The 21715-nt window shown below is 56.0% G+C and overlaps 2 protein-coding genes across 6 annotated transcripts; one reads left to right on the top strand and one right to left on the bottom strand.

Annotated features, from left to right (window-relative positions):
- The first annotated feature begins 366 nt into the window (after positions 1-366).
- On the top strand, positions 367-9885 carry LOC115333597 (chloride intracellular channel protein 2-like). The gene is made up of 6 exons (XM_029996729.2): positions 367-638; positions 5547-5656; positions 6093-6218; positions 7307-7413; positions 7855-8036; positions 8212-9885. Exons 1-6 carry the CDS (start codon positions 582-584, stop codon positions 8371-8373), a joined length of 744 nt encoding a protein of 247 aa, XP_029852589.1. The 5' UTR covers positions 367-581; the 3' UTR covers positions 8374-9885.
- Positions 1174-21683, bottom strand: LOC121232514. Of its 5 annotated transcripts, none has more exons than XM_041119221.1 (8): positions 21348-21683; positions 13462-15188; positions 11578-11736; positions 11255-11295; positions 10894-10995; positions 10405-10575; positions 3980-4061; positions 1174-1757 (listed from the first exon to the last, which is right to left on the bottom strand). In XM_041119221.1, the coding sequence occupies exons 2-8, from the start codon at positions 13556-13558 to the stop codon at positions 1732-1734; spliced, it is 678 nt and encodes a 225-aa protein (XP_040975155.1). In that variant the 5' UTR covers positions 13559-15188; positions 21348-21683; the 3' UTR covers positions 1174-1731. The 5 variants fall into 5 exon arrangements, with proteins under 5 accessions (XP_040975155.1, XP_040975156.1, XP_040975157.1 ...); XM_041119222.1 differs by lacking the exon at positions 21348-21683 and adding an exon at positions 20300-20333; XM_041119223.1 differs by lacking the exon at positions 21348-21683 and adding an exon at positions 15924-16209.
- Positions 21684-21715: the final 32 nt, after the last annotated feature.

The following is a 21715-nucleotide window of genomic DNA, read 5'->3' as shown; positions in this document are numbered from 1 at the left end:
TGTCCGTCGTAATGCAGCAGCAGGAGGGGGGAAGGCAGCGGGGAGGTCAGCTCGGTTCGCCCCAAAAAGGTAAAGAAATGGCAAGCCGTGGCGCACCGGTGTATGGGCGCAAGGGCGGGAGGATGGTGAAGGGGCAAGACCAGACCGGAGCAGCACGAGCAGCAGCAGGCAAGATGCTTCCTTTGCAAACCTCCCGCTCCCAGCTGGGAGGTGACAGCAGCGGTGCCGGGGCTGCCTGGGCCGCCAGCCCGCTGCTTGGAGGCACTGGAGCAGCGCCTGGGCGGGCGCGATAGACTGGAAGGGGACTCGTGAACATGTCCAGATAGACCCGTGCTGAGTCACGGCTAGGAGGCCCTGCAGCTCTCTCCTCCCCGCGGGCAGGTCCCGGTGCACACCCCATCGCACACCCCGTTGCTCCTCCCCCCTCAAAAGGAAGGAAAGGGCGAGCCCCGGCCCTCCGCGGGGCCCGAGCGCAGCCGAGGTGCTCGAGCCGCGAGCCCTCCAAAAGCCGGAGTGCCGCAAAGGACGGACCAACTCACCACAGCAGTGAGCGGCCAGCAGTCCCTCCCCACGCCGCCGAGATGGAGAGTCGGCAGCACAACGCCACCAAGGAGCCTGAGATCGAGCTGTTTGTGAAGGTGGGTCTCGGGAGGGACGGTTGCGCTTTGGCGGTTCACCGCAGGCTTGTCCTCCCAGGCTCCAGGTGGGTGTAGGCAGTGGAAATTCGTGGGTGTCTTCACATTTCGGGAGGCTGGAGATGGGTACCAAGTTTGAGATCGCTCGCCGTGAAGGCTGGCTGAGCGGGTGCCCACAGGTGAGGAGCAGGCACGTGGTGGTGCGGGGACCAGTGGGGTGTCACGCCCAACATCCTAGAAGATGCCCTGGTCTCGTGGTGGTTGCGTACCCCGGGGGAACGGCGCTGCTGGCAGCTGGTGTAAGGAAGGAGCGGGCACACATGCGTCTCAAAACCCAGATAAGACAAGCCTCAGCCTGGGAACAGCAAGCGGGAGGGCTGAGAGCAGTCCCTTCAGCTTCTTCTGCGAGCCAGGGTTGCGAAACAGTACTGAGGGCTTGGGGAGTCGGGGCGAGTGCCCACGTGTGGGTGGGATGGGGCGGCTTCACAGAGCAGCCCAGGGGGATTATTAGCTGGAAATGTTTTGGGTTTTTTTTTCCCCTGTTAAGCAATTTTCCAAACACTTCCCCTGGAACATTTTAACACTCAAGTTCAAAATATTTGCAGCGGACATGCAGGGTATAGAAAGAGAGGAGCCGAAGCTGGCAGCTGGTAACCGCGTGTGCCAGCAGCGATGCCAGTGGGGCCCTGGGACACGCTGTCAAGTGACAGTGGCCAGGGGGAGCAATGCCTCCCTGTGCCACCACATTGAGGTTTTAAGGGCAGTTTCCCTGCAGCCACTCAGCTCCATGGGCTTCACTCCTCTCCTCCTAGGGCACCTCAGTGCCCGAAAGGACCATGGTGCCTGGCCAGAGGCACCGGCTTCCCTGGGGCAGGCACCTGGCAGTGCTGGGCACCGTGCGATGCCTTGCTTGAGTTGTAGTTGAAAATACATACGTGTTGGAAAGGATTATCTGAGCCTTCGTGGGCAGGATCTCCCCTGTCCCCTTGCCAAAACTGTTGCCACAGTGGTGCTTGCCAGGCACTGAGCTCAGCTGAGCCAAATCCAGACAAGTGTATTTTCTTGGCGAAAGTAATTCGGGTCTTGGATTCCCTTCTTAGCACCACTTTTTCCCCGGGATGGCTGGGGAGAAGAGGAAAACGATACATGAGGTGACTGCAATGGCAGCAGCATGTTCAAGGGGGTTTTCAGAGGGAAGGGAAACAGAAAGCAAAGCAGCAGCGTCGTCAGGACTTCCCCTATGCCTTAATTTAGCACGAAAAAACCCTTCTGGCTTGTCTGTTAACTGACAAATTGATGCTGTGCCTCCTCTTAACCATTCAGGGCCCAGTTTTACTAAAGTCACCGCAGCTCCTGGCTGCAGACAGGCACCCTCCCGTGCCATTAGCACCTCGCACCTCTCCTGGGCCGGGGTCCGCCCTGAGACACAGCTGCCAGTGTAACCCGCGATAGCTGTAAATCACGGGGAGCTGATGCTCCTGCAAGCGCCTACCGGCATGCCGCCCCTGCCCAGCTTTCACTTTGGCAAATGCCAAAGTTAACTTGGCGACGACGGGGAGGGTGCAAAGCAGCTCCTGCATCGCCTTTGGGTTGGGGTAGGCGGTCCCCAAAGGGCTGGCAATTTCTCACCCTGCCATGGTTGTGCTGGTTGCGGGGCTATTCCTGCCCAGGACGAGGCTCTGCCCCTCAGCCCCGTGAGGCATTTAGCTGCCCCAAGGCTGTTTCCCGGCTTTCAGGGTGGCTGTAGGAACCATGGGCAGGTCCCGGTGGGTGTTGAGCACTTAGCAGTGCCCCAAATGCTCAGAGCCGCTCCCTCCTCCCGCCACGTTTCATGCTTTCACCGAGGGGGAAACCACAGCAACAGCTAAGTAACTTCAGGGTTTTAATGCCTCATGCAGCCTCGTGAGGCCTCAGAGCGTTGGCGCTAAAAACCTGCACCTCCCTGGAGATGCTGTGCTAGCCCATGCTGGGTTTATCCATCATCCAGAGGGGAAAAGAGTGAGGAAAGTCAGTCTAGGTGGGCTGCAGGGTCTGCACCCCTGCCCCGGTCCCTGCTGCAGCCTGGGGAGAGCAGGGGAAGAGGGTTTCTTCAGAGAAGGAAGTGAAGAGCGATGACTTCCCCGCTGTGCTGCTTGGCTTTTGCTGCGGAGGGAGGGCATGTGGCTACGAGTCTCCCCAAACCCCTTTCCCCTGAGCTCCCCTGGCTCCTGGAGGGGTCTCCCCACAGCCACGTGGGTGCCAGCAGGGCCATACCAAAGCCCGGTGTTCCCCCCTGGCAACACCCAAGTTCTGGTGGAGCTGCCCTCCACTTCCTCCAGATAAAGATTTGGCTCTGAGCATCCTAGGATGGTCCTGGCTTATTTTTTTTTCCCCTGCAGAGGCCATCCTGATTTTCCTTTTACTCTGGTCCAAAATTCTCCACCTCTCTATTTTTAAAAGACAAGGGGGAAAACCAGCCTGAGCTGCTCAGAGGCTGGAGCTACAAGACAAGCACAGAGAACCCTGAAGCAGGCAAGCATAGCCTGAGCCTGGAGCAGCCCCAGTGAGGGACATCCCACACACCCAACCATCCCCTCCAGCACCACCATTGCCCCTTGTGCGACTCCACCAGAGCCACTCGCTGCCTTGGCTCTGCACAACAGCTCCCGTGGGGCCAACAAGATAAATTGCAATTAAGCCCCCTTGCTCCCAGCCTTGTGCTGAGCGAGGAAAGCAAAGGGGAGTGCAACCAGCTGGCTGCCCTCTCCTCTGCCACCAGCAAGGCCCATCTCAGGAGAGCAGGGAGGAAAGCATCGGTCCTTGTGCTGGGCAGCCACAAAAGCACCTTCTGAGCTGTTGGTGTTGGAGATGTTCCAAAGGATGGCATTAGTTTTGGTTTGTAGGTGCCAGCAACGATGGAAAGGGGAAGGGGAGCAGAGATGCCCTGCTCTCATGCCAGCAGGGTAGCCCTCATGGCTGTTTTCTGACTCTCCCCTCCAGCTCCCTCACAAGACATCTGATACACAATTTTATCCATTACCAAAGGAGCCTTATTTGTTATAAACTGACACGGGATGCTCCTGAGTGGCAGCTACCCAGGAGCATTTCTTATTAATAGCCAGCAAAAAGCCTTATGTGTGAGTTCAGCTTCACTTCTGAGTATATCCCAGAGAATCAATACATTTCTCAGTTCCCATTTCTTTTCTCAGGAGCATCATTTCATGACAGCTGAGCATGGGAAATACAGGTTAAAAGTAATTTTCATTCCTCTGGAAAGACTAAAAAGTGTTGGCATAGTGGAAAAGCAGACCATCACCTCCAGCTGACCACTCAAGAGTGTCAGGGTTTTGTTTTGATCAGTTTACCATCTCCCTTAGGGTGAGTTTGAGGCTGGTGTATCTCTCCTGGAGAAGCTGAGCACTCCGGAGTCCACACGTTTCTGGGCACCTGTAGATACAGACAGGTGACTTGTAGCACTTACCTCCAGCCCAGGAGAGCCAGGCACAGGTGTCTGCATCTTCTGTTAATGAAGCATTCTCAGTCATCCTGTCTTTGGGGCCACAGTGGGGTGCGAGCTCTGGAGCCACCTCCAGCTGCCCACTCTGGATATTATTGCTGCTACTTGACTTCTGCACCACCAGATCCTCCCAAATCTCATCACCCTCCTGCTTAGCCTCTGGACTTAAGTTCACCAGCTGATATCAAAGCTTAGCCATCCCACTGGGGCTCATGTGCTGACACAAGCTGCTCTGTGGGAGCAGCATCCCTCTGTGAAGGAGCTGGCGTGAGCTGTGCTGCTCCTTCCTGCTGTGGCAGGACTGCCACATGCGCCAGAGGACCATGGTTCACGTGCAGCTGAGGAACCAGTTAACTCTCTTAAAGAAGTCGAGTTTCCTGTGAGCCATTTTACCTCTCACACCATGGCACAACTTCCCTCTCTGAGCAGCATCTGTGCCATTTTTCATGCACTGGGGGGAACCTGCCCTGTTCCTCTTGACCAAACTCCTCATAAGGAGTTTCAGTCATTTTTGCAAAGGATATTTTCAGCTGCTACATAGCAAGGAAGTGGGCTTCATTCCACCTGCTGCTGCTTTCCCTTGGGACTGCTGAATGGGTATCATCTGGGTGAGACTCTAATGAAGGAGCCCTGGTGGGACTCAGGCAGGTTGTCCAAGCTTCTCACTTTTCTGTGTCCCCGCTGCTGTTTGATCCCATCCTGGTCGCAGAGCAGCCCCTGAGTGCTGAGATGCTGCGGCTGTGTCCAGGCAGAGGGGTTGAAAAGGACTGTCTGCATGTGACTGAAGCTTTAGGTGCTGACACGCAGCTCTCTTCCCCACCGATGCTGGGTGGGATGCCAGTGCAAATCATCTGCCTCTGCACAGCCCCACTACTCCCAGCCCCTTCTCCTCCCCAAGGCTGAAGAGGCTGCTTGGGTGGTTCTTGGCCACCATCAGCCCAGGGAAGTCATGCCTGGGTTCATTAAATGCACACAAAACTGGAGGCAGACACTAACAGAACACAAAAACAAACCACTCTTTTCCTGGCAAACATGAGCAGATTTCCCTTCTCACCGCCCTCTCCAGCCTGGCCTCCTAGCCAAGTGGACCCTCCCTTCCTCCCCATCCATCAGCAATCACCCGCCACCTCCTTCCCCTGCCTCCTTCTCCTTTTCCTCCTGGCTTTATCTCGCATTTCTGGGAAGGATCCGACCCCAGGCATCCTGAGGATGCTCTCTGATGCTTTCCAGTGGCAGCAGGGCCACAGCTCAGGCAGGGACTCCCTGCAGCATGCAATGCTGGGATGTCGGGCCAAGCCCTCCGTGTGCCTTCCTCCCGAGACTGGCTCCGGTGTCTCGCCACCTCCAGGCATCCCATCTGGGCTGGGTGAGCCCAGCCGATGGGTTAAATCCTTGTTTTTCTGCTTTCCTGGCAGGCTGGTCTGGATGGAGAAAACATTGGAAACTGCCCCTTCTGCCAGCGCCTCTTCATGGTGCTGTGGCTCAAAGGGGTCAAGTTCAATGTCACCACGGTGGACATGACCAGGTGAGACAGCACCACGGCCCAGCCCCGTGCCAGCAGCAGGGTGAGACCCCCAGCTCAGCTCCCCCCATCAGCACTTTCCTCCCTCCCATCTGCACTGCAGCCAGTATGCCACCGCGAGAGGGACAGGGGTGACAGTCCCTGCTGCACACTGCCTGTCACACCAGGGGCTGCAGGGGGTGGGCCAGCATGGAACTGCATGGCATGGGGACCCCCTGTCCTGCTGGATGTGGGTACAAGTCCAAGACACCACAGGGCAGACCGAGAGGCTGGGGGGCACTTCTCAGCCCCCCAAACCCAGCAGAGCATGCAAGTGGGGATGCTCCCAGTCCTGCGCCCCCTCCCACACACCCACCTCAGCCTTGTCTGTTCACCCTGGGGAGGCTGGCAGGTGCAGACAAGCTGCAGGCTCTGAGCCCACTTATTTTCTCCGCTCCAGGAAACCTGAAGAGTTGAAAGATTTAGCGCCGGGCACCAACCCACCCTTCTTGCTGTTCAACAAGGAGCTGAAAACAGACTTCATTAAGATCGAGGAGTTCCTGGAGCAGACTCTGGGTCCACCCACGTAATTGCAAGCTCACTCCTTCCCCCTTTTGGGGCCCGGCGGGCATGCCACAGCATTGCGTAGTGCTCAGCAGATTGGGAAACCGAGGCAGGGTGCTAGGAGGTGCCTGAAAGCAGCTTGGGGAGGGGGCTGGCTCCCCACCCAGCACCCTGAGCCATGTTCTGCAGGGCCAGGGGTTGCGATGCTGAGGGGCTGCGTTCCCGGGGGAAGGTGGTGGGTCAGGCTGTGAGGGTACTGGGACGGACTAGGATGGAAAACAATGGGAGGAAATGCACTGGTCCCTTGGCACAGGCAGGGCTGGCGGGAAGAGGCAGAGCATGGGGAGGGTCCCTGCAGGCACGGGGACCCCCTGGGAGTTGGTGGTTTTGCAGCAGGCTGTGGCACTTGGTGTCGAGGCAGAGGGGGAACGTGAGACCCCCTTTGCCCGCTTATATTCGATTGCTCAGCTGAGCGAAAGCAAATGCCCGTGCTTGAATGCAGCAGCGCAGCTGGCCCAAAGGGCTGCCAGGGAGGGGGTGCCGCCCCCGCCCCCCCCCGCCCCGAGCTCATGCAGGGCACTGCCCGCAGCCCGCTGAGCCAGCCCACCCCATACCCTGCGTGGCCGCAGGCCCTCCCGCTGCATGCAAAAGAGGAAGCTTGAAATGCACTCATCAACCGCCTCCTCGGATGTGTCTGCCCTGGCAGTGCGCCCTGGGATGCACCAGCAAACAAGAGACTGTTCCTGAGGAAGTCATGGGAGCTGCTGGCTTCCCCAGACCCCTCCCGTGCCAACATGCATCCTGCAGGCTGGGCCAGAGCTGCCTGCAGGCAGAGATTTGCTCCGGGGCTCTGCGGCTGCCAGTGTCCCCAAACTGTGGCATTTCTGTCCTGTGATTTTCCCCTAGCAAACACCCAAGATAATACAGCTGCCAGGGTGGCAGCTGCAGTAATGTAAAGCATCACTGTTTTCCCACAACCAGCTGAGTATCACCTGCATCCTCCAGTACCAGCCCTGGGCACTGTGGCCCAGGAGATAACATGGCTGAGGACCATGCAGCTCAATCCCTGCCTCCATCCTTGCCTGCACTGACATGAGTGTCTCTTTAAAGGTACCCGCACCTGAGCCCCAAGTACAAGGAGTCCTTTGATGTGGGGAGCGACATCTTTGCCAAGTTCTCGGCGTACATCAAGAACCCGCGCAAGGAAGCAAATATCAGTAAGAATTGCGGGTGGGGGCTGTAGGGCTGTGATCTGCTACGGTGGGAGTGGGGAGCGATGCTTTTGTCTGTGGGCCAATCCTGCCACCAGGTTAGGGTTTCTGCTGCCTTACCCACCAAAGCCTCCTTGGCAAATGGAGGAGCAGGCAGGAAGGTCGAAGGCAGTCCTGTACTCCACGGGGCTACAGCCCCTGGTGCAGGCGCTGGGGAGAGCAGGTCCTGGAGGGGAGTGGAGGGGGTGGTGCTGCTGGGATCCCCTGGGAGCAGAGACTATAGCCAGGATCCAGTGCTGTGCACTACTGGTGTCGCCCTGAGGGCTTTGTCCCTGTACGCAAAGCCTGGGAGAGGCTCAGCCACCCTGGCATAGTGCTGGGCTGTGCTGGGTTGTGCTGGGACGTCAGGCCACCAGGCTAACTGCACTTGTTTCCCTGCCCACCCAGATTTTGAGAAGGCCCTGCTGCGGGAGTTTCAGCGGCTGGATGTCTACCTAAACACTCCTCTCCCTGAGGAGATTGACCAGGACAGTGTGGAGGACATCACCATCTCCAAGAGGAAATTCCTGGACGGAGACCACCTGACGTTGGCTGATTGCAACCTCCTGCCCAAACTGCATATCATCAAGGTAATGGCACCAGCTCCCAGGGCCGAGGTGGGGGCAGCCACTCCAGAGGGGGTGACAGGGTGGGGTGATGCAAACAGGGGGCTGTGAGTCCCATATTTGTCCCCCCTTAAGCCAGACAGCGAATTTTCCCCAGGTCTGGGAAGTCTCAGTCTCCCCCTCCTCCTCTCTCCTCTAGATTGCAGCCAAAAAGTACCGTGACTTCGAGATCCCAGCGGACATGACAGGCGTCTGGCGCTACCTCAACAACGCCTACGCCTGCGATGAGTTCAGCCACACGTGTCCCGCGGATGAGGAGATAGAGCACACCTATGCCAGCGTCGCCAGGAAGATGACCTAACCCCACTGCAGAGCGCCGGCAGCACTGCCCCTGGCTGAGCCCTCCGCCTCTGCAGTCCTGACACAACCAAACCCCGGCTGAGGGATGGACTGGAGGGGGTTCACAGCATTGCTACCCACCGCCTTTCAGAAATAGCGTCTTGCTTCACAGCCCCCTGCCGCTCCCTCCTCCTCTGCCGCCAGCTGGCTGCAGCCCCCGTGCACCGTCAGTGCTGACCGCGTGTACAGACCGGTCCCTGCGTGGCTGCAGTGGCAGCTGCATCCCTACTCCCTGAAAATGGGTCTCATGGCCTGTGACTACGTGTCATGGGAAAAGCCAAGTGCTAGCCTTTTGCAGTGGCACTTCGGCAGAAGAGATGAGACCCCCCAAACGGCTGGGCCAGCCCTCCCTCCCCTTCCGCTGCTGGAACTGCTGTGCTCTGCCAGCCCTGTGCAGCCCCAGCCATCCCGTACGCTCGGGAAGAGACATCCTGGGATCCCAGTGCATCACCTGGCCTGGAGCTGTTTGAATTCACCCGGTTGCCCTTCTGCACAGCACCACCCAGCCCGCATTTGGGCAAGCTCTCTCATCCACCAAGGCATCCAGGCTCCGTCTGAAGGCACGGAAAGGCTCTGCCCCCAGTAGTTTATTGCAGTGACAAATTGTTCTCACTGCTAGAGAGTTGTAACCTGCGTCTTAACTCTCCATTAGGACATGGGAGCAGGAAGATGCTGGGGCTGATGCCTGGCGCAAAAGTGCCAGGACCTGCTCTTGGAGGGAAGGAGAGGTGCAGGGACCCACGAAGGGCTGAGGATGGAGGGCAGAGGATCAGGACATCCCTCCCATGTGTGCCAGCACCCAGGGCCACATGCTGCTGGCTGCAAGGTCCCGCCTGGCTCCTGTGAGCTAAGAAACCTCACCCTGCCTTGCAGAACACTGCAGGAGATGCAGCCATGTGCAATTCCAGCTCTACCACCCCCTCCCCGGTCCCCACCAACACTTCACATGCCTGACTGGGAGACGGAGGCATGGGGTCGGGCAGCCGTCTGGTTTCCACATCCCCAGTACTGGACAGCCTAAGAGAGCAGGCAAAAGCTGCTTTGCAAAGCACTGTGTCTGTAGGAGATACTTGGGCAGGTTTGGTGCTTCCTGGCTCAGCGTTGTGCCTTCCTGTTCAGTGTTGCTGATGCAAGAGGAGTCAAAGCTGCTCTGCACAGCCATGACATCCCATCCTCTCCCATCCGATACCTTCAGCTCCCCCAAGGGCTCCTGCCAGTGCTTGTGAATTCAGCCAGCCCTCCCCAGCCAGCCCCATGGGCAAAAAAATACTGTACAGTGAGTGTGGTGGGTCCTGCGGGGACATGGCAACAGCAGACCCCCCCTCCAGCCCTCACTGCCACTTCGCTCTTTGCACTAAAAGGTGTGTCCTCGCAAGCCTGCCTCTGATAGCCCTGGGTTTGGGGACTGGTTTTTTTTATTAATGGGTTTGGGTTTTTTAAACTAAGAACAGCAATAAACTATATTTTAATATGCCTCGCTTGTGTACTGTCAGTGCAGGGGCCAAGGCCACCGGGCACAGAGGGTGCCACAGGGGGTGGAGGGGGCTGCCCCAAGGTGCAGGCTGCCCCTTTTGAGATTTAGCATAAGTGAAGCTGTAGCCCCCAGTCTTTTCTGCCCTGGATCACTGGGATGCATGTGGCAGCTCCTGCCTTTCCCACAGGAGAGATGTCCCCTCCCTGGCACACATGCACTGCGATCTGCCCATGCCATGCACACAGTGGTGGGAGGGCGCAGGACCCTGCACAATGTGGGGATGGAGTAACTACAGGACACTGCTCTGGTGCGATGGGTTTATTCAGCTCCTGCTGGCAGCCAGCATGTCCCTGCCAGGCCACGGTGGCAGCTCTGCCTTGCTATGGGCCCTGGAGTTCCGCTGGTATGGAAGAAACACTGTCCTGCACCCCAGATCCTCACGGATCCTCCCCCTAACCCATGACACCCCTCCTCTGCTGCAGACCCTCTCCTTTTTTTCCCCCACAAGGGACCAGAGACCCTTCCAAACTCTGTGCAAACCAGCCAGTGAGGTGTGGGGCCACACGTGGATGGGCCCACTGGAAGGCACTGGGATAAGTGGTGGCAGGGAGCGGGCTGGCTGGCAGGCAGGCAGCAGGCAGGGCTCCTCCTGTACCCCTCATTTGGTGACACAGTATTTCCAGAAGCAAGCTGGGAGAGAAAGGAAAAGACACCCATGCAAGAGGCTGCAGCAGTGCTTGGCTACAGCCGGAAAGTTTAAAGGAAGGGAGAAGTCCATCTCTTCTCCCATGCTCTCCTTCAGCTTTGAAGTCAATTCTAGGAGCACAGCCTGGGAGCTGAATGCCTTAGTCCGCACCATGGGGACCCTCTACCCCAAACCACGGGTACCCTCCACCTCAAGTCATGAGCATCCTCCACCCCAAGCCCAGTCCCTGCTTGCCATGGCCTCTTTGCAGGTCAGTGGTGGGTCAGGTCCCAGGACTCGTTGGTTGGGAGCTGGGTACTCACTTCTCCTGATGGGTTGCTGAAAGGCCTGGTTTGTGTAAATCCCTGGCTCTGGAGCTCACCCACTCCCACCATCTTCCAGAGGACTGCATCAATGTCTTCCACCTGCCGTGGCACAGCAGCCCTATCACGTGTGTGTGATACCCATCTGGCAAAACCAGCCCCCAAACCCCCTTCCTCTCACTGCTGGACCAGGGAGGGAAGCAGGGTGGGCACCCAGGCAGGACTGTCTCAGTCCCTATTTATTGAACAACAGGGATGGGGTTTGCTGGGACCTCATGGGGAGCTGGCCCATGGGAGTCCCCTGCGCAGTGGCATCTCCCTGGGCTGCTGTCCCCTAGGCTAGAGAGGCACCCCCACTCACCAAGCGGTCGTGGACATCCTCCTGGAGAATGCTTTTATTTCCTGAAAAAACAAACAAAACCAAAGAAATGCCATGAGCATGCAGGGGCTATGGGTCCAGCGTGGGGGCAGGAGCCAAGGGAAGATATGTGAGAAGGAGAGGGGACACAGCACCATTGCCTGCTTCTCTCAATGCTCCCCTGGGGGCACCTAACCTGCAGCACTCCTTCATCCTGGATGCAACCCTTCACCTCTTCAAGAGCATCTAGTCCCTGCCTCCCTCCACGTGTGCCCCCACACCAGCCCCATCCTCGGGTCCAGTTCACCTTGAGCTCTGGGACTCACCCTTGATACGAGCTGCTTTCTGGTTGTGGCTTGCTCCTTCCCCTGGTGCAGACAGAGCCTGGTTCAGGTTCCTGGATGGCTGGAGTCCTGCTGGAGGCTTGCTATCAGTCACAGAGCCAACTACACCATCAGCCAGGTAAAAATCCATTGGGATAAGGTCTGGGTTGAATGGGGAAACAGTGACAAGGGCAAAGCAGCTCATTCAACGTGTGCTTGTTCCTCAGGCAGTGGGATGGAGAGCCTGAGCATGGTCTACAGATCCTGAGAATGACAGGCAGGTTGTTTGAGGGGGACTAGGGCTCGTCTCCTTGTCTGGCCATCCGTGCCAGGCCAGGCTAGGAGTCAAAATGCTGGCCATGGCATTGCAGGTGTGGCCTCAGTAGCGCTGAGCAGAGGGGACGGATCCCCTCCCTCGACCCACAGTGACGTTCCTCCTAGTGCAGCCCAGGACAGCCCTGGCTTGTCCTGGTGCCTGAGCCAGGCTGCTGCACCGGTGGGAGCTGTGAAGGGTTAAGTCCAGACCCCCTTTATCCCAGGTAACACCTCAGGTAAGTGCAAACAGAAATCTTGCCTGGGGAAGTCTGTCCCATTGCCTGTTTGCATTGCTTTGAGGAAAGGGATAGTCTAAGGTCACCACAAAAAACAAATGTTAGGCACATGGCTACGACTAAGGCAATGAGTCCTTTGCTGTCTGACTGTGTTTAACTGGAAACCATCCGGTGTGTCAGGGGCTTTCCAACATCTCACACTTCAACCCATCCCTCCTCCAGTGCCTGCCTGTGCACAGCCCCCAGGAAGCTCCCACCAAGCTCTGGGAGCTGAGCAAGCCCAAACACTTGGCCTTGTATTTCCTCTGCCTCAGACACATGGTCAAGCTACTAAAGGTCTGGAAGTCCCCATGAGTCAGCCAAGTGACAAGAGCAGTCTCCGTGCCTGCTCATTTCCCAGAAGCACCAGGCAGTGTGCCGCGCTGGGGCCGCTTGCAGAGGCTACACAAGCGGATCACGGGGCTGGGTCACACTCTCCTTCAGGGCTCAAGTTCTGCCCAAGTGACTTTTTCTCCAGCATCAGGAAGCCCAGAGTGCCTAAACTAGTCCTTACCCAGCTGGTTGGTAGGAGCATGTATGGACCAGGACCACAGGGTGGATGCGAATGGGTGTCATCAGCCCCAAGCCCAGGAGATGCTGGCTCTGCTGCTTGCAGTCCCCTGGGGTACTGACCTGCACGCAGTGACGCACGGCAGAGCACCATGCTGCAGAAAAGCCCCCAGCAGACGGTGCAGTTGGCCGGTGTCGCAGCGCTGGATCTCATGGCTGTTGGGGAGGCTCGTACCAGCCCTGTGACCATGAGCAGAGCTCACCCCATACCAGGCCTCCCAGCGTGCACCACCTGCTCTGCATGTGAGCTGCAATTCTCTCATCTCCACATAAGGTGTCAGAAGAATATGGAGTCTAGAAGCATGCTTTGTTTGTATGCCCCAGGCTGGCTGATTCCCAGGGCAACATTGTCTGCCATCCCAGAGTACCTGGACACATCACCCAAACTCTGCTGTCTGCAGATCACAACAGCCAAAGCAGTCCCTTGGGTACAGAATGGTCTTCTCTTGTCCAATCTGCTCACACTAGGAATGGGTTTAACCCTGCTGGACATACACTACTTCTAACAATACAGGGGACAACCCTCCCCAGGCCAGAAGGTCTTTCTGTCCAAAGAGAGATAGGGGAAGCTGCGCCACTGTGCATGTCTGCAGCAGCCAAGCCCACAAGAAACACCAGATACGAGCCACATGGGTTGAGCCAGCATTCAGTGCCAGCCATAAAGTGGTGCACAGGGACAAACCCCACCTGGCTTTCAAGCACAAACACCCAAGTCAGTTATCCTTACCTTGGGCACTGCTGCTTTCGGGGTAGACAGGGTAAGTGCTGATGCAGCAAGACCCCAACAGTAGCACCAAGGTGATGACCATCCTCTGGAAAAGCATCTTCTCTCCTTCTCCAAGCCTTCTCCTAGGAGCCTGTGAGTGAGGGAGTGTGAGGCTGTTCTCTTTTATGTCCTCCAGCTCTCTGTGATCAATATGCTCTCATCAGATGGGTTGTCTTTTCTGCTGGGTTGGCCATCTATCCTGATGACAGGAGACGACTGGCCTTGCTCTCCCCCCAGTTCAGTCTCTGTCACTCTTGAATGAGGATGCTTGATAAATGCTTGGCTGGGTTTTCAGAAGCTCCGCTGTTTACTGTGTCTGTACTGTGCTGTGCTGGGGGAGGAAGCGTTGCGGAAGGCTGGACAGGTTGACCGTGCCTCTGGTGGGGTCTGGAGGAGGATCAGAAGGGAACTTGGGGCCAACATTTGGACAAAACATGTGGATCCATGCTTCCTTTTTGCATGACCTTCCTCCCCAAGGGTACCACGTCTTCTGCTCCTTTCACATCTCATGGCAACACGAGGGCAGTGGCAAAGCCTTTGGCCACCTTGGCGTCCGGAGTTGATTCTCAGTGGGTGCCCCGGTCCCTAGTGACAGGACTCAGCAAGTAACAAGGCTTATCCTCTGCAGATAGCAGCAGCTGAAGCTTCCTTGTGGGAACAACATTTGACCTTGCTGGCATTCAGAGGATGTTATCTCAGAAGCTGGCAGTGCAATTCCCCCTTATAGAGGATGTGTCTGTGAGCTCCAGATGACCGATGTAGTCCCAACCCCGCTCGGCTGTGGACATCCAGGCCAGTAAATCACTGCAGATTGAAGGGACTTAGGCTGGGCTTCACAGCAACACGAATGTGGTGCAATTCAGAGGCAGCTCTGGAGTCTGGGTAGTTTTGGATTAAATACCCATTTTTTCTCTCTGGAAAAAAAGTTAGCCAGTGATGGAGGCCTTGCAGCCAGTGTCCCAAAGCAACATCCATCAGACAGGATCATGAAAAATGGCTTTCCTGAGAGAATAATACAGCTGTGGTGCACACTCTTCTCAAAAGCTGCAGGTACAGAGGCAGACCCCAGCCATTCAGTGTGTCAGCAGGGACCTGGCCCAGCTCTCCCATGTCCGGGTTTCTCCAGTTCCCATTTGAGACCCCACCTTATTCACAAACTTCACTTTCAAATTACTGTAGTATCAGCCAACTTCAGCCAATGGAATTGCTTCTAATTAAATCTCTTTGCTTGGAAGGCTTAATTCAGAGAAACACAGCTGAAACTGGTCCCTTTGGTGACCTCAGCCAGGCCATGTTTGCTGTGACAGCAGCTTGCACTGTTGTTCATATAGCGCCATGCTTCCTGAGAGCAGCGAGGAAGAGTTTGACAGACATAAAAAGATTTTAAGCTCTCAGGAGCTGCAAATCAACCTTGGGTGTTATTCATGGTGGAGAGTAGACAGAAAGGTTTGTTCGGCACCCTTTCCTACCCCTACCAGTGCTGGGGCTCAGCCAGGTTGAGCAGTACCTGCTTCAACGGTGCCACAAGGAAAGTCCCTTTGAAATCTTGGTGGGAGATCCATATTTCTCAATCTCTTGTGTCCTCTCCTCTTGTGGGGTGGGACATCATGGAGCCTTTCCTGAGGAAGATTGGACAGGATGCTTGGGAGCCTAGCATTTGTTTTTTAACAAAGAAGCTGACCACGACCCTGCTGACCACAAAACAGGGAGACAACAGTGTTTGCATGCCCAGGTACAGGCTCTCATTTTTCATAAAATTGTTGAAGGTGCATTGACAAGAGATCATTACTTCTGTCTGCAAATTCCTGTCTGTCAGGCACAGATCAGACTGGGAGACAGATGAGGCAAAATGTTCATCCATCCCGACCAGGCACGCCATTCAGCTGGGAACTTTCTCCTAACAAAAAGCCATATCTAGTCTGTTTTCAGGCTGCTCCCATCCCCTGGATTTCATGCCATATAATGAAAAATCCTGGAGGCAGGCTCATCGCTTCTGCTGTCAGGGCATGGGCAGGAAGCACAGCCGGGAGAGGGTCGCCACAGGGAGAAAGCATGGAAACCCCCTCCAAACTCAACGTGTACATCGCATGAGACAACGTGCATCCAGCTCAGGGCAGCTCTGCCTGTGCCATGTACCACTGGAGGCACGAGCAGGCTTTGTGGGCAGAGAGCTATGGATCGGTGTGCCCGGAGAAGTGCAAGGGGAGCAGGAAGGCATCGAGCTGAGCTACCTGGTCCATTCCTTGTCCAAAGACCAGAAATCCCCTGACCTGTGCATCAGGAGGATGGGGAGTGCAAGGACCAGCCGTATCTCACAGACCCTGTCTGAGCCCGCTGCTGGGAAGAGCAGGGGTGGGCTGTCAGGCTCCTCCATCCGACACAGAGGAGTTCATCCTGCGGAGCAAGGGGACCTGGTGACAGACCTGGGTGACACACGGCTCTGTCAGTTAGGCTTCAGTCGGGCGCCCAAGGCACCTCCTGAGTGCAGACACTTGCCGCTCGTCCCCAGACGAGGGCACTCCCAGACCAGCACACAGAGTGGGAACAGTTTCTCTCTGCAGCCTCCCAGCCCCGGAGCTTGGCCCTGGGGTGACCCGGGCACCCCCATCGGCCACCGACGCTCAGCACTTGGGTCCCGGCCCACGGAGCTACGGGAAAGCTCCTGCCTGGGGAGAAATCACATGGGTCTGAACCAACAAGCTCACACCTCTATTAGCCCTGCAGCCCTCCCCATGCACGTGCTCCAAACATATTACGCTTAGTCTCCAGCTTTTGGGGCTTCCCAGCCAAGCCAAGCAGCTAAGACCACCCATCTCCTGACCCACTGGCCCAGCACTGTGGGGAGAGATGCAGCAGGAACTGGTGGCCTGGGTCACGTCAGCAGCTCAGACCTGTCAAACCATGAAGCCTTTTTGGGCTGAAGGATGGGGTCTGGCACGACAGCTCTGACGCTGCTGCTCCATGCCGCTCTGGGGACCCACCTGGAGCTACAGAGCCATCACAAAGGTACCTTGCACTGGGGTGGCTGGATAGAAGGGCCTCGCTCAGTGAGCCTGGGGGCCCACAGTCCCAGGTTCCTTGCCAGATACCCAGGCACATGCCCGACAGTGCTTGGGATGGCTGCAAAGATTTGGGGTGGTTCTGGGCTGTCCCAGAGCACTAGCAGGGCAGCTGCAGTGGCAGGCAGGATGGAGAACGGGCAGAGCAGGGTGGGCACAGGGCCACGGCAGGTCCAGGGGCTGCAGCCCGAGACGCTGCTCTCTGCATCTCTGCCTTGCATGACTTTCAAAGGCAAATAGGGATTTTCCTTCATTCTGTCAGCCTGCAAAATATTAGTGCTTAATTTTCCCCCATCATTTCAGGAGCTGCTGTCTCCCTTGTGTTTGTTAGGTGCTACGTCTCCTATGTGGCAGCTGCAAAAGTCCCATTAGCCCCCGCATAGCAATTTTCCACTCTCCAATACTTTTATAGACTGGCAGCTCAGCTCTCTGAGAATTAGTAATAAGAAATACCCTCTTGCATAGTCCTAAACCTGCTGTTTCTAATAAAGAGCTGTTTTCAGCTGCATTCCTCTCATTGCTTTGATCTGGTACTGGCAGAAGCTGCAAACACCGCCAACAGCATGGAGAGCAGCCAGGAATGAGCCTATTGATCATGGTGAGTCAGAGCTTTCACATACCTCCGCACCAAATATCTCCAGGCATGGCCTTGTGGCCATGAGAAACAGCGGCTGACCTCCAAGATGATGGGCACTGTGGGGCTGGGCTGGATGTCTGAGGACCCATCACTGGCTCATCCATCTCCATGCTGTGGAGGGACCATGGGACGCCTGCGAGCACAAGGTGGGAGCCAGGTGTGCACGCACACCTGAGCACTGCAGCAGTGATGGAGGGACCCAGCCAGGTGTCCTGCTGCACAGGCTTGGCAGGGGCCGGGGACCTGCCCTTGGACCCAGCTCCATTCTCCAGCCCAATTCCATACTGCTCAATCCATAACGCCTGGCCAGGCAGACTGGAGCAGACTGTAATCCGGACACACTCCACCCAGACCCTGAGCTATGCACAGTGGTGGCAGGTCTTTGTTGGGTCATGCCAGGACCTCAACCCCACAGCGAGGATCGCACCTTCTTGCTGTGGCTCTGCAGAGCCCCACATGCTGTTTGCACCTCCAAGGTGAATCAAAAAACCCTCTTTCACATCCACTCGGAAACTTCAGCTGCTAAAATGCCATCTTGAAATGTCATGAGCCTTTTGCCTTTTTCCACTCTGCATGAACATCTCTGTTTCATACAGAACAGGGACCTCTCAGCTGCTTCAACCACCCCCTGGGCCAAGATGAGTCCCCGGTGCCAGTGAGTAACTCGCCTGAATCACCCATGGGGTTCCCAGCATGGTTGCCCTGCCAAAAACTCAGAAAAGAGCTGTTTTTCTTTTGATCTTTAAAGACCTGTCAGGCTGTTATAAAAGCAGTGGCTGTGCCCCGGCCCGAGCCGAGCTTCCAACAAGGTGGCTGTGGGAGCCAGTTTAGTCCCACCATGCTGGGCCAGTGCCTCCCAGCAAACAGCCTAGGTCTCAGCTAGTGCATCACGGGCTGGACTGGGACGATGCACGCTCTTTGCTTGGCCTGGAGGACCTCAAGCTCAGGCTGCGGCTCCTTCCCAGAGTCTAACAGCATGTGCAACAGGGCAGTTTTGACCAATGCTCCTGTTGAACGGTTTCTTGCAAATGCCCTGCCACCACACAATGACCTTCAGGAACAGTGGTGAGGCTGGAGGCCCCATCGGCCCTGCCAGGGATAAGGCGGTCAGTCAAAGAGGGCTCCACATGTGTAGGGTTTTGACTGTGACCTTGAGACACATCAGAGAGTTTGAAGCACAAAGGGGATGGCGACCAGACGCCACAATGAACAATGGGAAGAGAGCAAGCCCTTAGCATGTCAACTCTGTTCACTCCTGAACAACAACCCCAACCTCCTTGTCTTGCTGGCCAAACACTCCCATCATCAAGGGCAGTCCAGGACTGCTGTGGGATGCTCAGAGTTCTGCGGTCTCCACCTTCAGAAGTTTTCAAGGCCAGACTAGAAAAGATCTGATCAACCTGGTCTGGCCTCAGGTTGCTGACCTTACTCTGAGCAGGAGGGGGTACTAGGTTGCTCCCAAGGCTTCCTTCCAACCTGAACTGTCCCATGACCTGCTGCATGGGGACATGGCACCGCTCTGCACTGAGCTCGCTGCCTGCAGCCAGTGTCCTGGCAGTAAGAACATGCCTGCCTTTCTGCACAGCCACAGCACCGCCCTGCTCCAAACCTCAGCTCACAGCGCAAAGCCTGTGTCTACTTAACGATACCCATGAGGAGACAGCTTGGCATTACTTATCTCCAGGTGAACAATGCACAGATGCGTGGTCTCTGGCACAGACGTAAAGTGGTTTTTAGGGCTCATCCCAGGCTGCAGCTGTGATACTGGCCAGGTGCAAATGCCCATGTTGCCGAGACTGTTGCATGGGCACATGTGTGGCCAAAGGAAACACAGTGGTCCAGGTCTGAAAGAGCACAGCACTCCAATACAAGGCATAATGAACACAGTTTATGAGACCAGACCAACAGGATCAAGAGGTTAGGCTAGAAGAAAGACCAAAGGAAGGTGCGGAGAGCCGTGGGGAGAAAGGGAATAAGCTGTTCCCTGGGGAACAGAACAAGAAACCACAACACGGAAAAGTGCGATGAGTCCTTGGGGAAAATGTTAGTGGAGAAAATTACAATTTGCAGGGAAAGAGGAGAGTGTCCACTCCCAGAAGTCTTGAAACAGAAGCAGGACACACATCTCGGGCACTTGTCAAGGAGGTCAATCACCGTGAGGTTCCTGTTCACCAGCTAGAAGGATGGCGTGGCCGTAGGGCTGCAGAGGAGGAAAAGCAGACGGGTTTTGACTCCATGAACTTTGGCAGAGCAGTCACAACTATAGATCAAATGCCTCAAAAAGCTTCAAGTTAAAAAAAATAAGAATTGGGATGGCGTGATGGAAGGTCAGTGTGGAACATTTTGCTTGAGGATTGACAGATTGCAATGTTTCAGATCCTATGTTTGCCTCAAAACCTCAATTCCTCTGAAGTCTGCCTGATTTTTAGCATTGGGGAATTCTTCCAGCTTGGCTTTTGGTTTGCTTTCTAAACAACTGAAAATTAAAAAGGCCATTTCACGTGACCCAAAGCAACGGCAGATACCTGGGCCCTAATTTTCATCTTGTCAAAAAGAGAAAATGAAACAAATTAAGGAAAATCAGACTATTGTTTCAGCTGAGCCTGAGAGGAACTTTGTTGGCAGCAAACAGCGTGTAGGTAACACGCGTGTTCCTTCGAGCAACTCTTGGGACCATCTCTCTCATTTTTTTTTTTTTAAATTCAGTGCAATCCATTTAAAACACCACATGTCCTCACATCATCTGTGGCAGGTTGACTGTGGCTGGATGCCAGGTGCCCACCAAAGCCGCTCCATCACTGCCCTTCTCAGCTGGACAGGGGAGAGAAAATATAACAGAAGGCTCATGGGTTGAGATAAGGACAGCGAGAGATCACCCACCAATTACCATCATGGGCAAAACAGACTTGACTTGGGGAAATTAGTTTAACTTATTACCGATCAAATCAGAGTAGGATAATGAGAAAATAAAAACTAAATCTTAGAACACCTTCCCCCACACCTACCTCCTTCCTGGCTCAACTCCACTCCCTATTTTCTCTATCTGCTCCCCCTGAGTGGCACAGGGGGACGGGGAATCGGGGTTAGGGTCAGTTCATCACACGTTGTCTCTGCCACTCCTTCCTCCTCAGGGGCAGGACTCCTCACTCTTCCCTGCTCCAGCATGGGGTCCCTCCCAGGGAGACAGTTCTCCACAAACTTCTCCAATGTGAGTCCTTCCCACAGGCTGCAGTTCTTCACAAACTGCTCCAGCATGGGTCCCTTCCACGGGCTGCAGTCCTTCAAGCACAGACTGCTCTGGTGTGGGGTCCTCCCTGGGCTGCAGGTAGCTATCTTCACCGTGGACCTCCATGGGCTGCAGGGGGACAGCCTGCCTCACCATGGTCTTCCCCACGGGCTGCAGGGAATCTCTGCTCCGGTGCCTGGAGCACCTCCTCCCCCTCCTTCTTCACTGACTTTGGTGTCTGCAGAGTTGTTTCTCTCCCATATTCTCACTCCTGTCTCTGGCTGAAGTTTGTTGTGCAGGTTTTTTTTGCCTTCTTAAATATGTTATCCCAGAGGTGCTACCACTGTCACTGATGGGCTCAGCTTTGGCCGGTGGTGGGTCTGTCTCAGAGCCAGCTGGCGCTGGCTCTGTCAGACGTGTGGGAAGTTTCTAGCAGCTTCTCACAGAAGCCATCCCTGTAGCCCCCCGGCTACCAAAACCTTGCCATGCAAACCCAATACATCATCACTAAGAGAGATTATGCTAACAAGATGCACAAAGCACAGCAGCCTGCTTTGAAGCAGAGACAAAGCTGTCCCAGCAGCATCGCTGCCTGGGGAGAAGATGCCTCTGCCCTGGTTCAGGAGCACTCAAACGGGGCTGCCCCACGGCCCCGCTCAGCTGCCAGAAAACCACAACTGGTGTTGCTGCAGGTCTCTGTCTGAGTCAGCCGTGGTGACAGGGGAAGAGGAAGGCTGACAGCCTGGCAGAGGGAAGGCACAGCCACCCCCGGGATGTTGCACGGCCAGGGTGTCAGGGATGACTCACAGGATTGGAAAGTGGCCCTGTGCAGCCCTGCTTTACCCAAAAGGCCCCCCAAGGCTGGCAGCGCTGTCCCCTCTCTCCCCTCCACCAGATACCTGGATGCTGGACACCAATTTCTCACCTGGTCCCAAATCCGGCTTAAATCTCGTGAGTCCAGGAGCTGGATTTGTCCCCCAGCACTGGAATGCACCGATCCCAGCTGCTGCAAAGCACAATGCTGCCCGACACTGGGCCAGAGGATTTCCCCTTGCCTCCGTTGGCTGCAGGCACAGCCTCACAAACACATCCCAGAGAGACGACTGCAGGGCAGGGGTCCCCAGAAGTAAATTGCCCCAGTGCTGGTAGAAGGAATTATAAAACCATCTAGTTGTTGCTCAAGAACCAGCCTTTTCCCACACGACAGCAAAACGCAGACCAGCTGTGGGCGCAGTTTTCTCCCAGGGAAACACCACGTTTTCCTAGTGCCTTTCCCAGATGCTGCTCAGGCAG

The sequence above is a fragment of the Aquila chrysaetos genome, chromosome 21 (genome assembly GCF_900496995.4).
Source record: "Aquila chrysaetos chrysaetos chromosome 21, bAquChr1.4, whole genome shotgun sequence".
NCBI classification, from domain to species: domain Eukaryota; kingdom Metazoa; phylum Chordata; class Aves; order Accipitriformes; family Accipitridae; genus Aquila; species Aquila chrysaetos.
Note: the sequence above shows the minus strand (reverse complement) of the source record. Positions and strands in the feature narration are given on the sequence as shown.

Excerpts from the sequence above, each read along its gene's own strand:
- LOC115333597 (XM_029996729.2), top strand. The coding sequence starts at position 582 with ATGGAGAGTCGGCAGCACAACGCCACCAAGGAGCCTGAGATCGAGCTG. Across the intron at positions 639-5,546 it reads AGATCGAGCTGTTTGTGAAG|GCTGGTCTGGATGGAGAAAA; the intron begins GTGGGTCTCGGG and ends CTTTCCTGGCAG. Across the intron at positions 7,414-7,854 it reads GCGCAAGGAAGCAAATATCA|ATTTTGAGAAGGCCCTGCTG; the intron begins GTAAGAATTGCG and ends CTGCCCACCCAG.
- LOC121232514 (XM_041119221.1), bottom strand. The coding sequence starts at position 13,558 with ATGCTTTTCCAGAGGATGGTCATCACCTTGGTGCTACTGTTGGGGTCT. Across the intron at positions 11,737-13,461 it reads CGAAAGCAGCAGTGCCCAAG|ACCTTATCCCAATGGATTTT; the intron begins GTAAGGATAACT and ends CATTCAACCCAG. Across the intron at positions 1,758-3,979 it reads AACTCACCCTAAGGGAGATG|CCATCCCGGGGAAAAAGTGG; the intron begins GTAAACTGATCA and ends TCTTCTCCCCAG.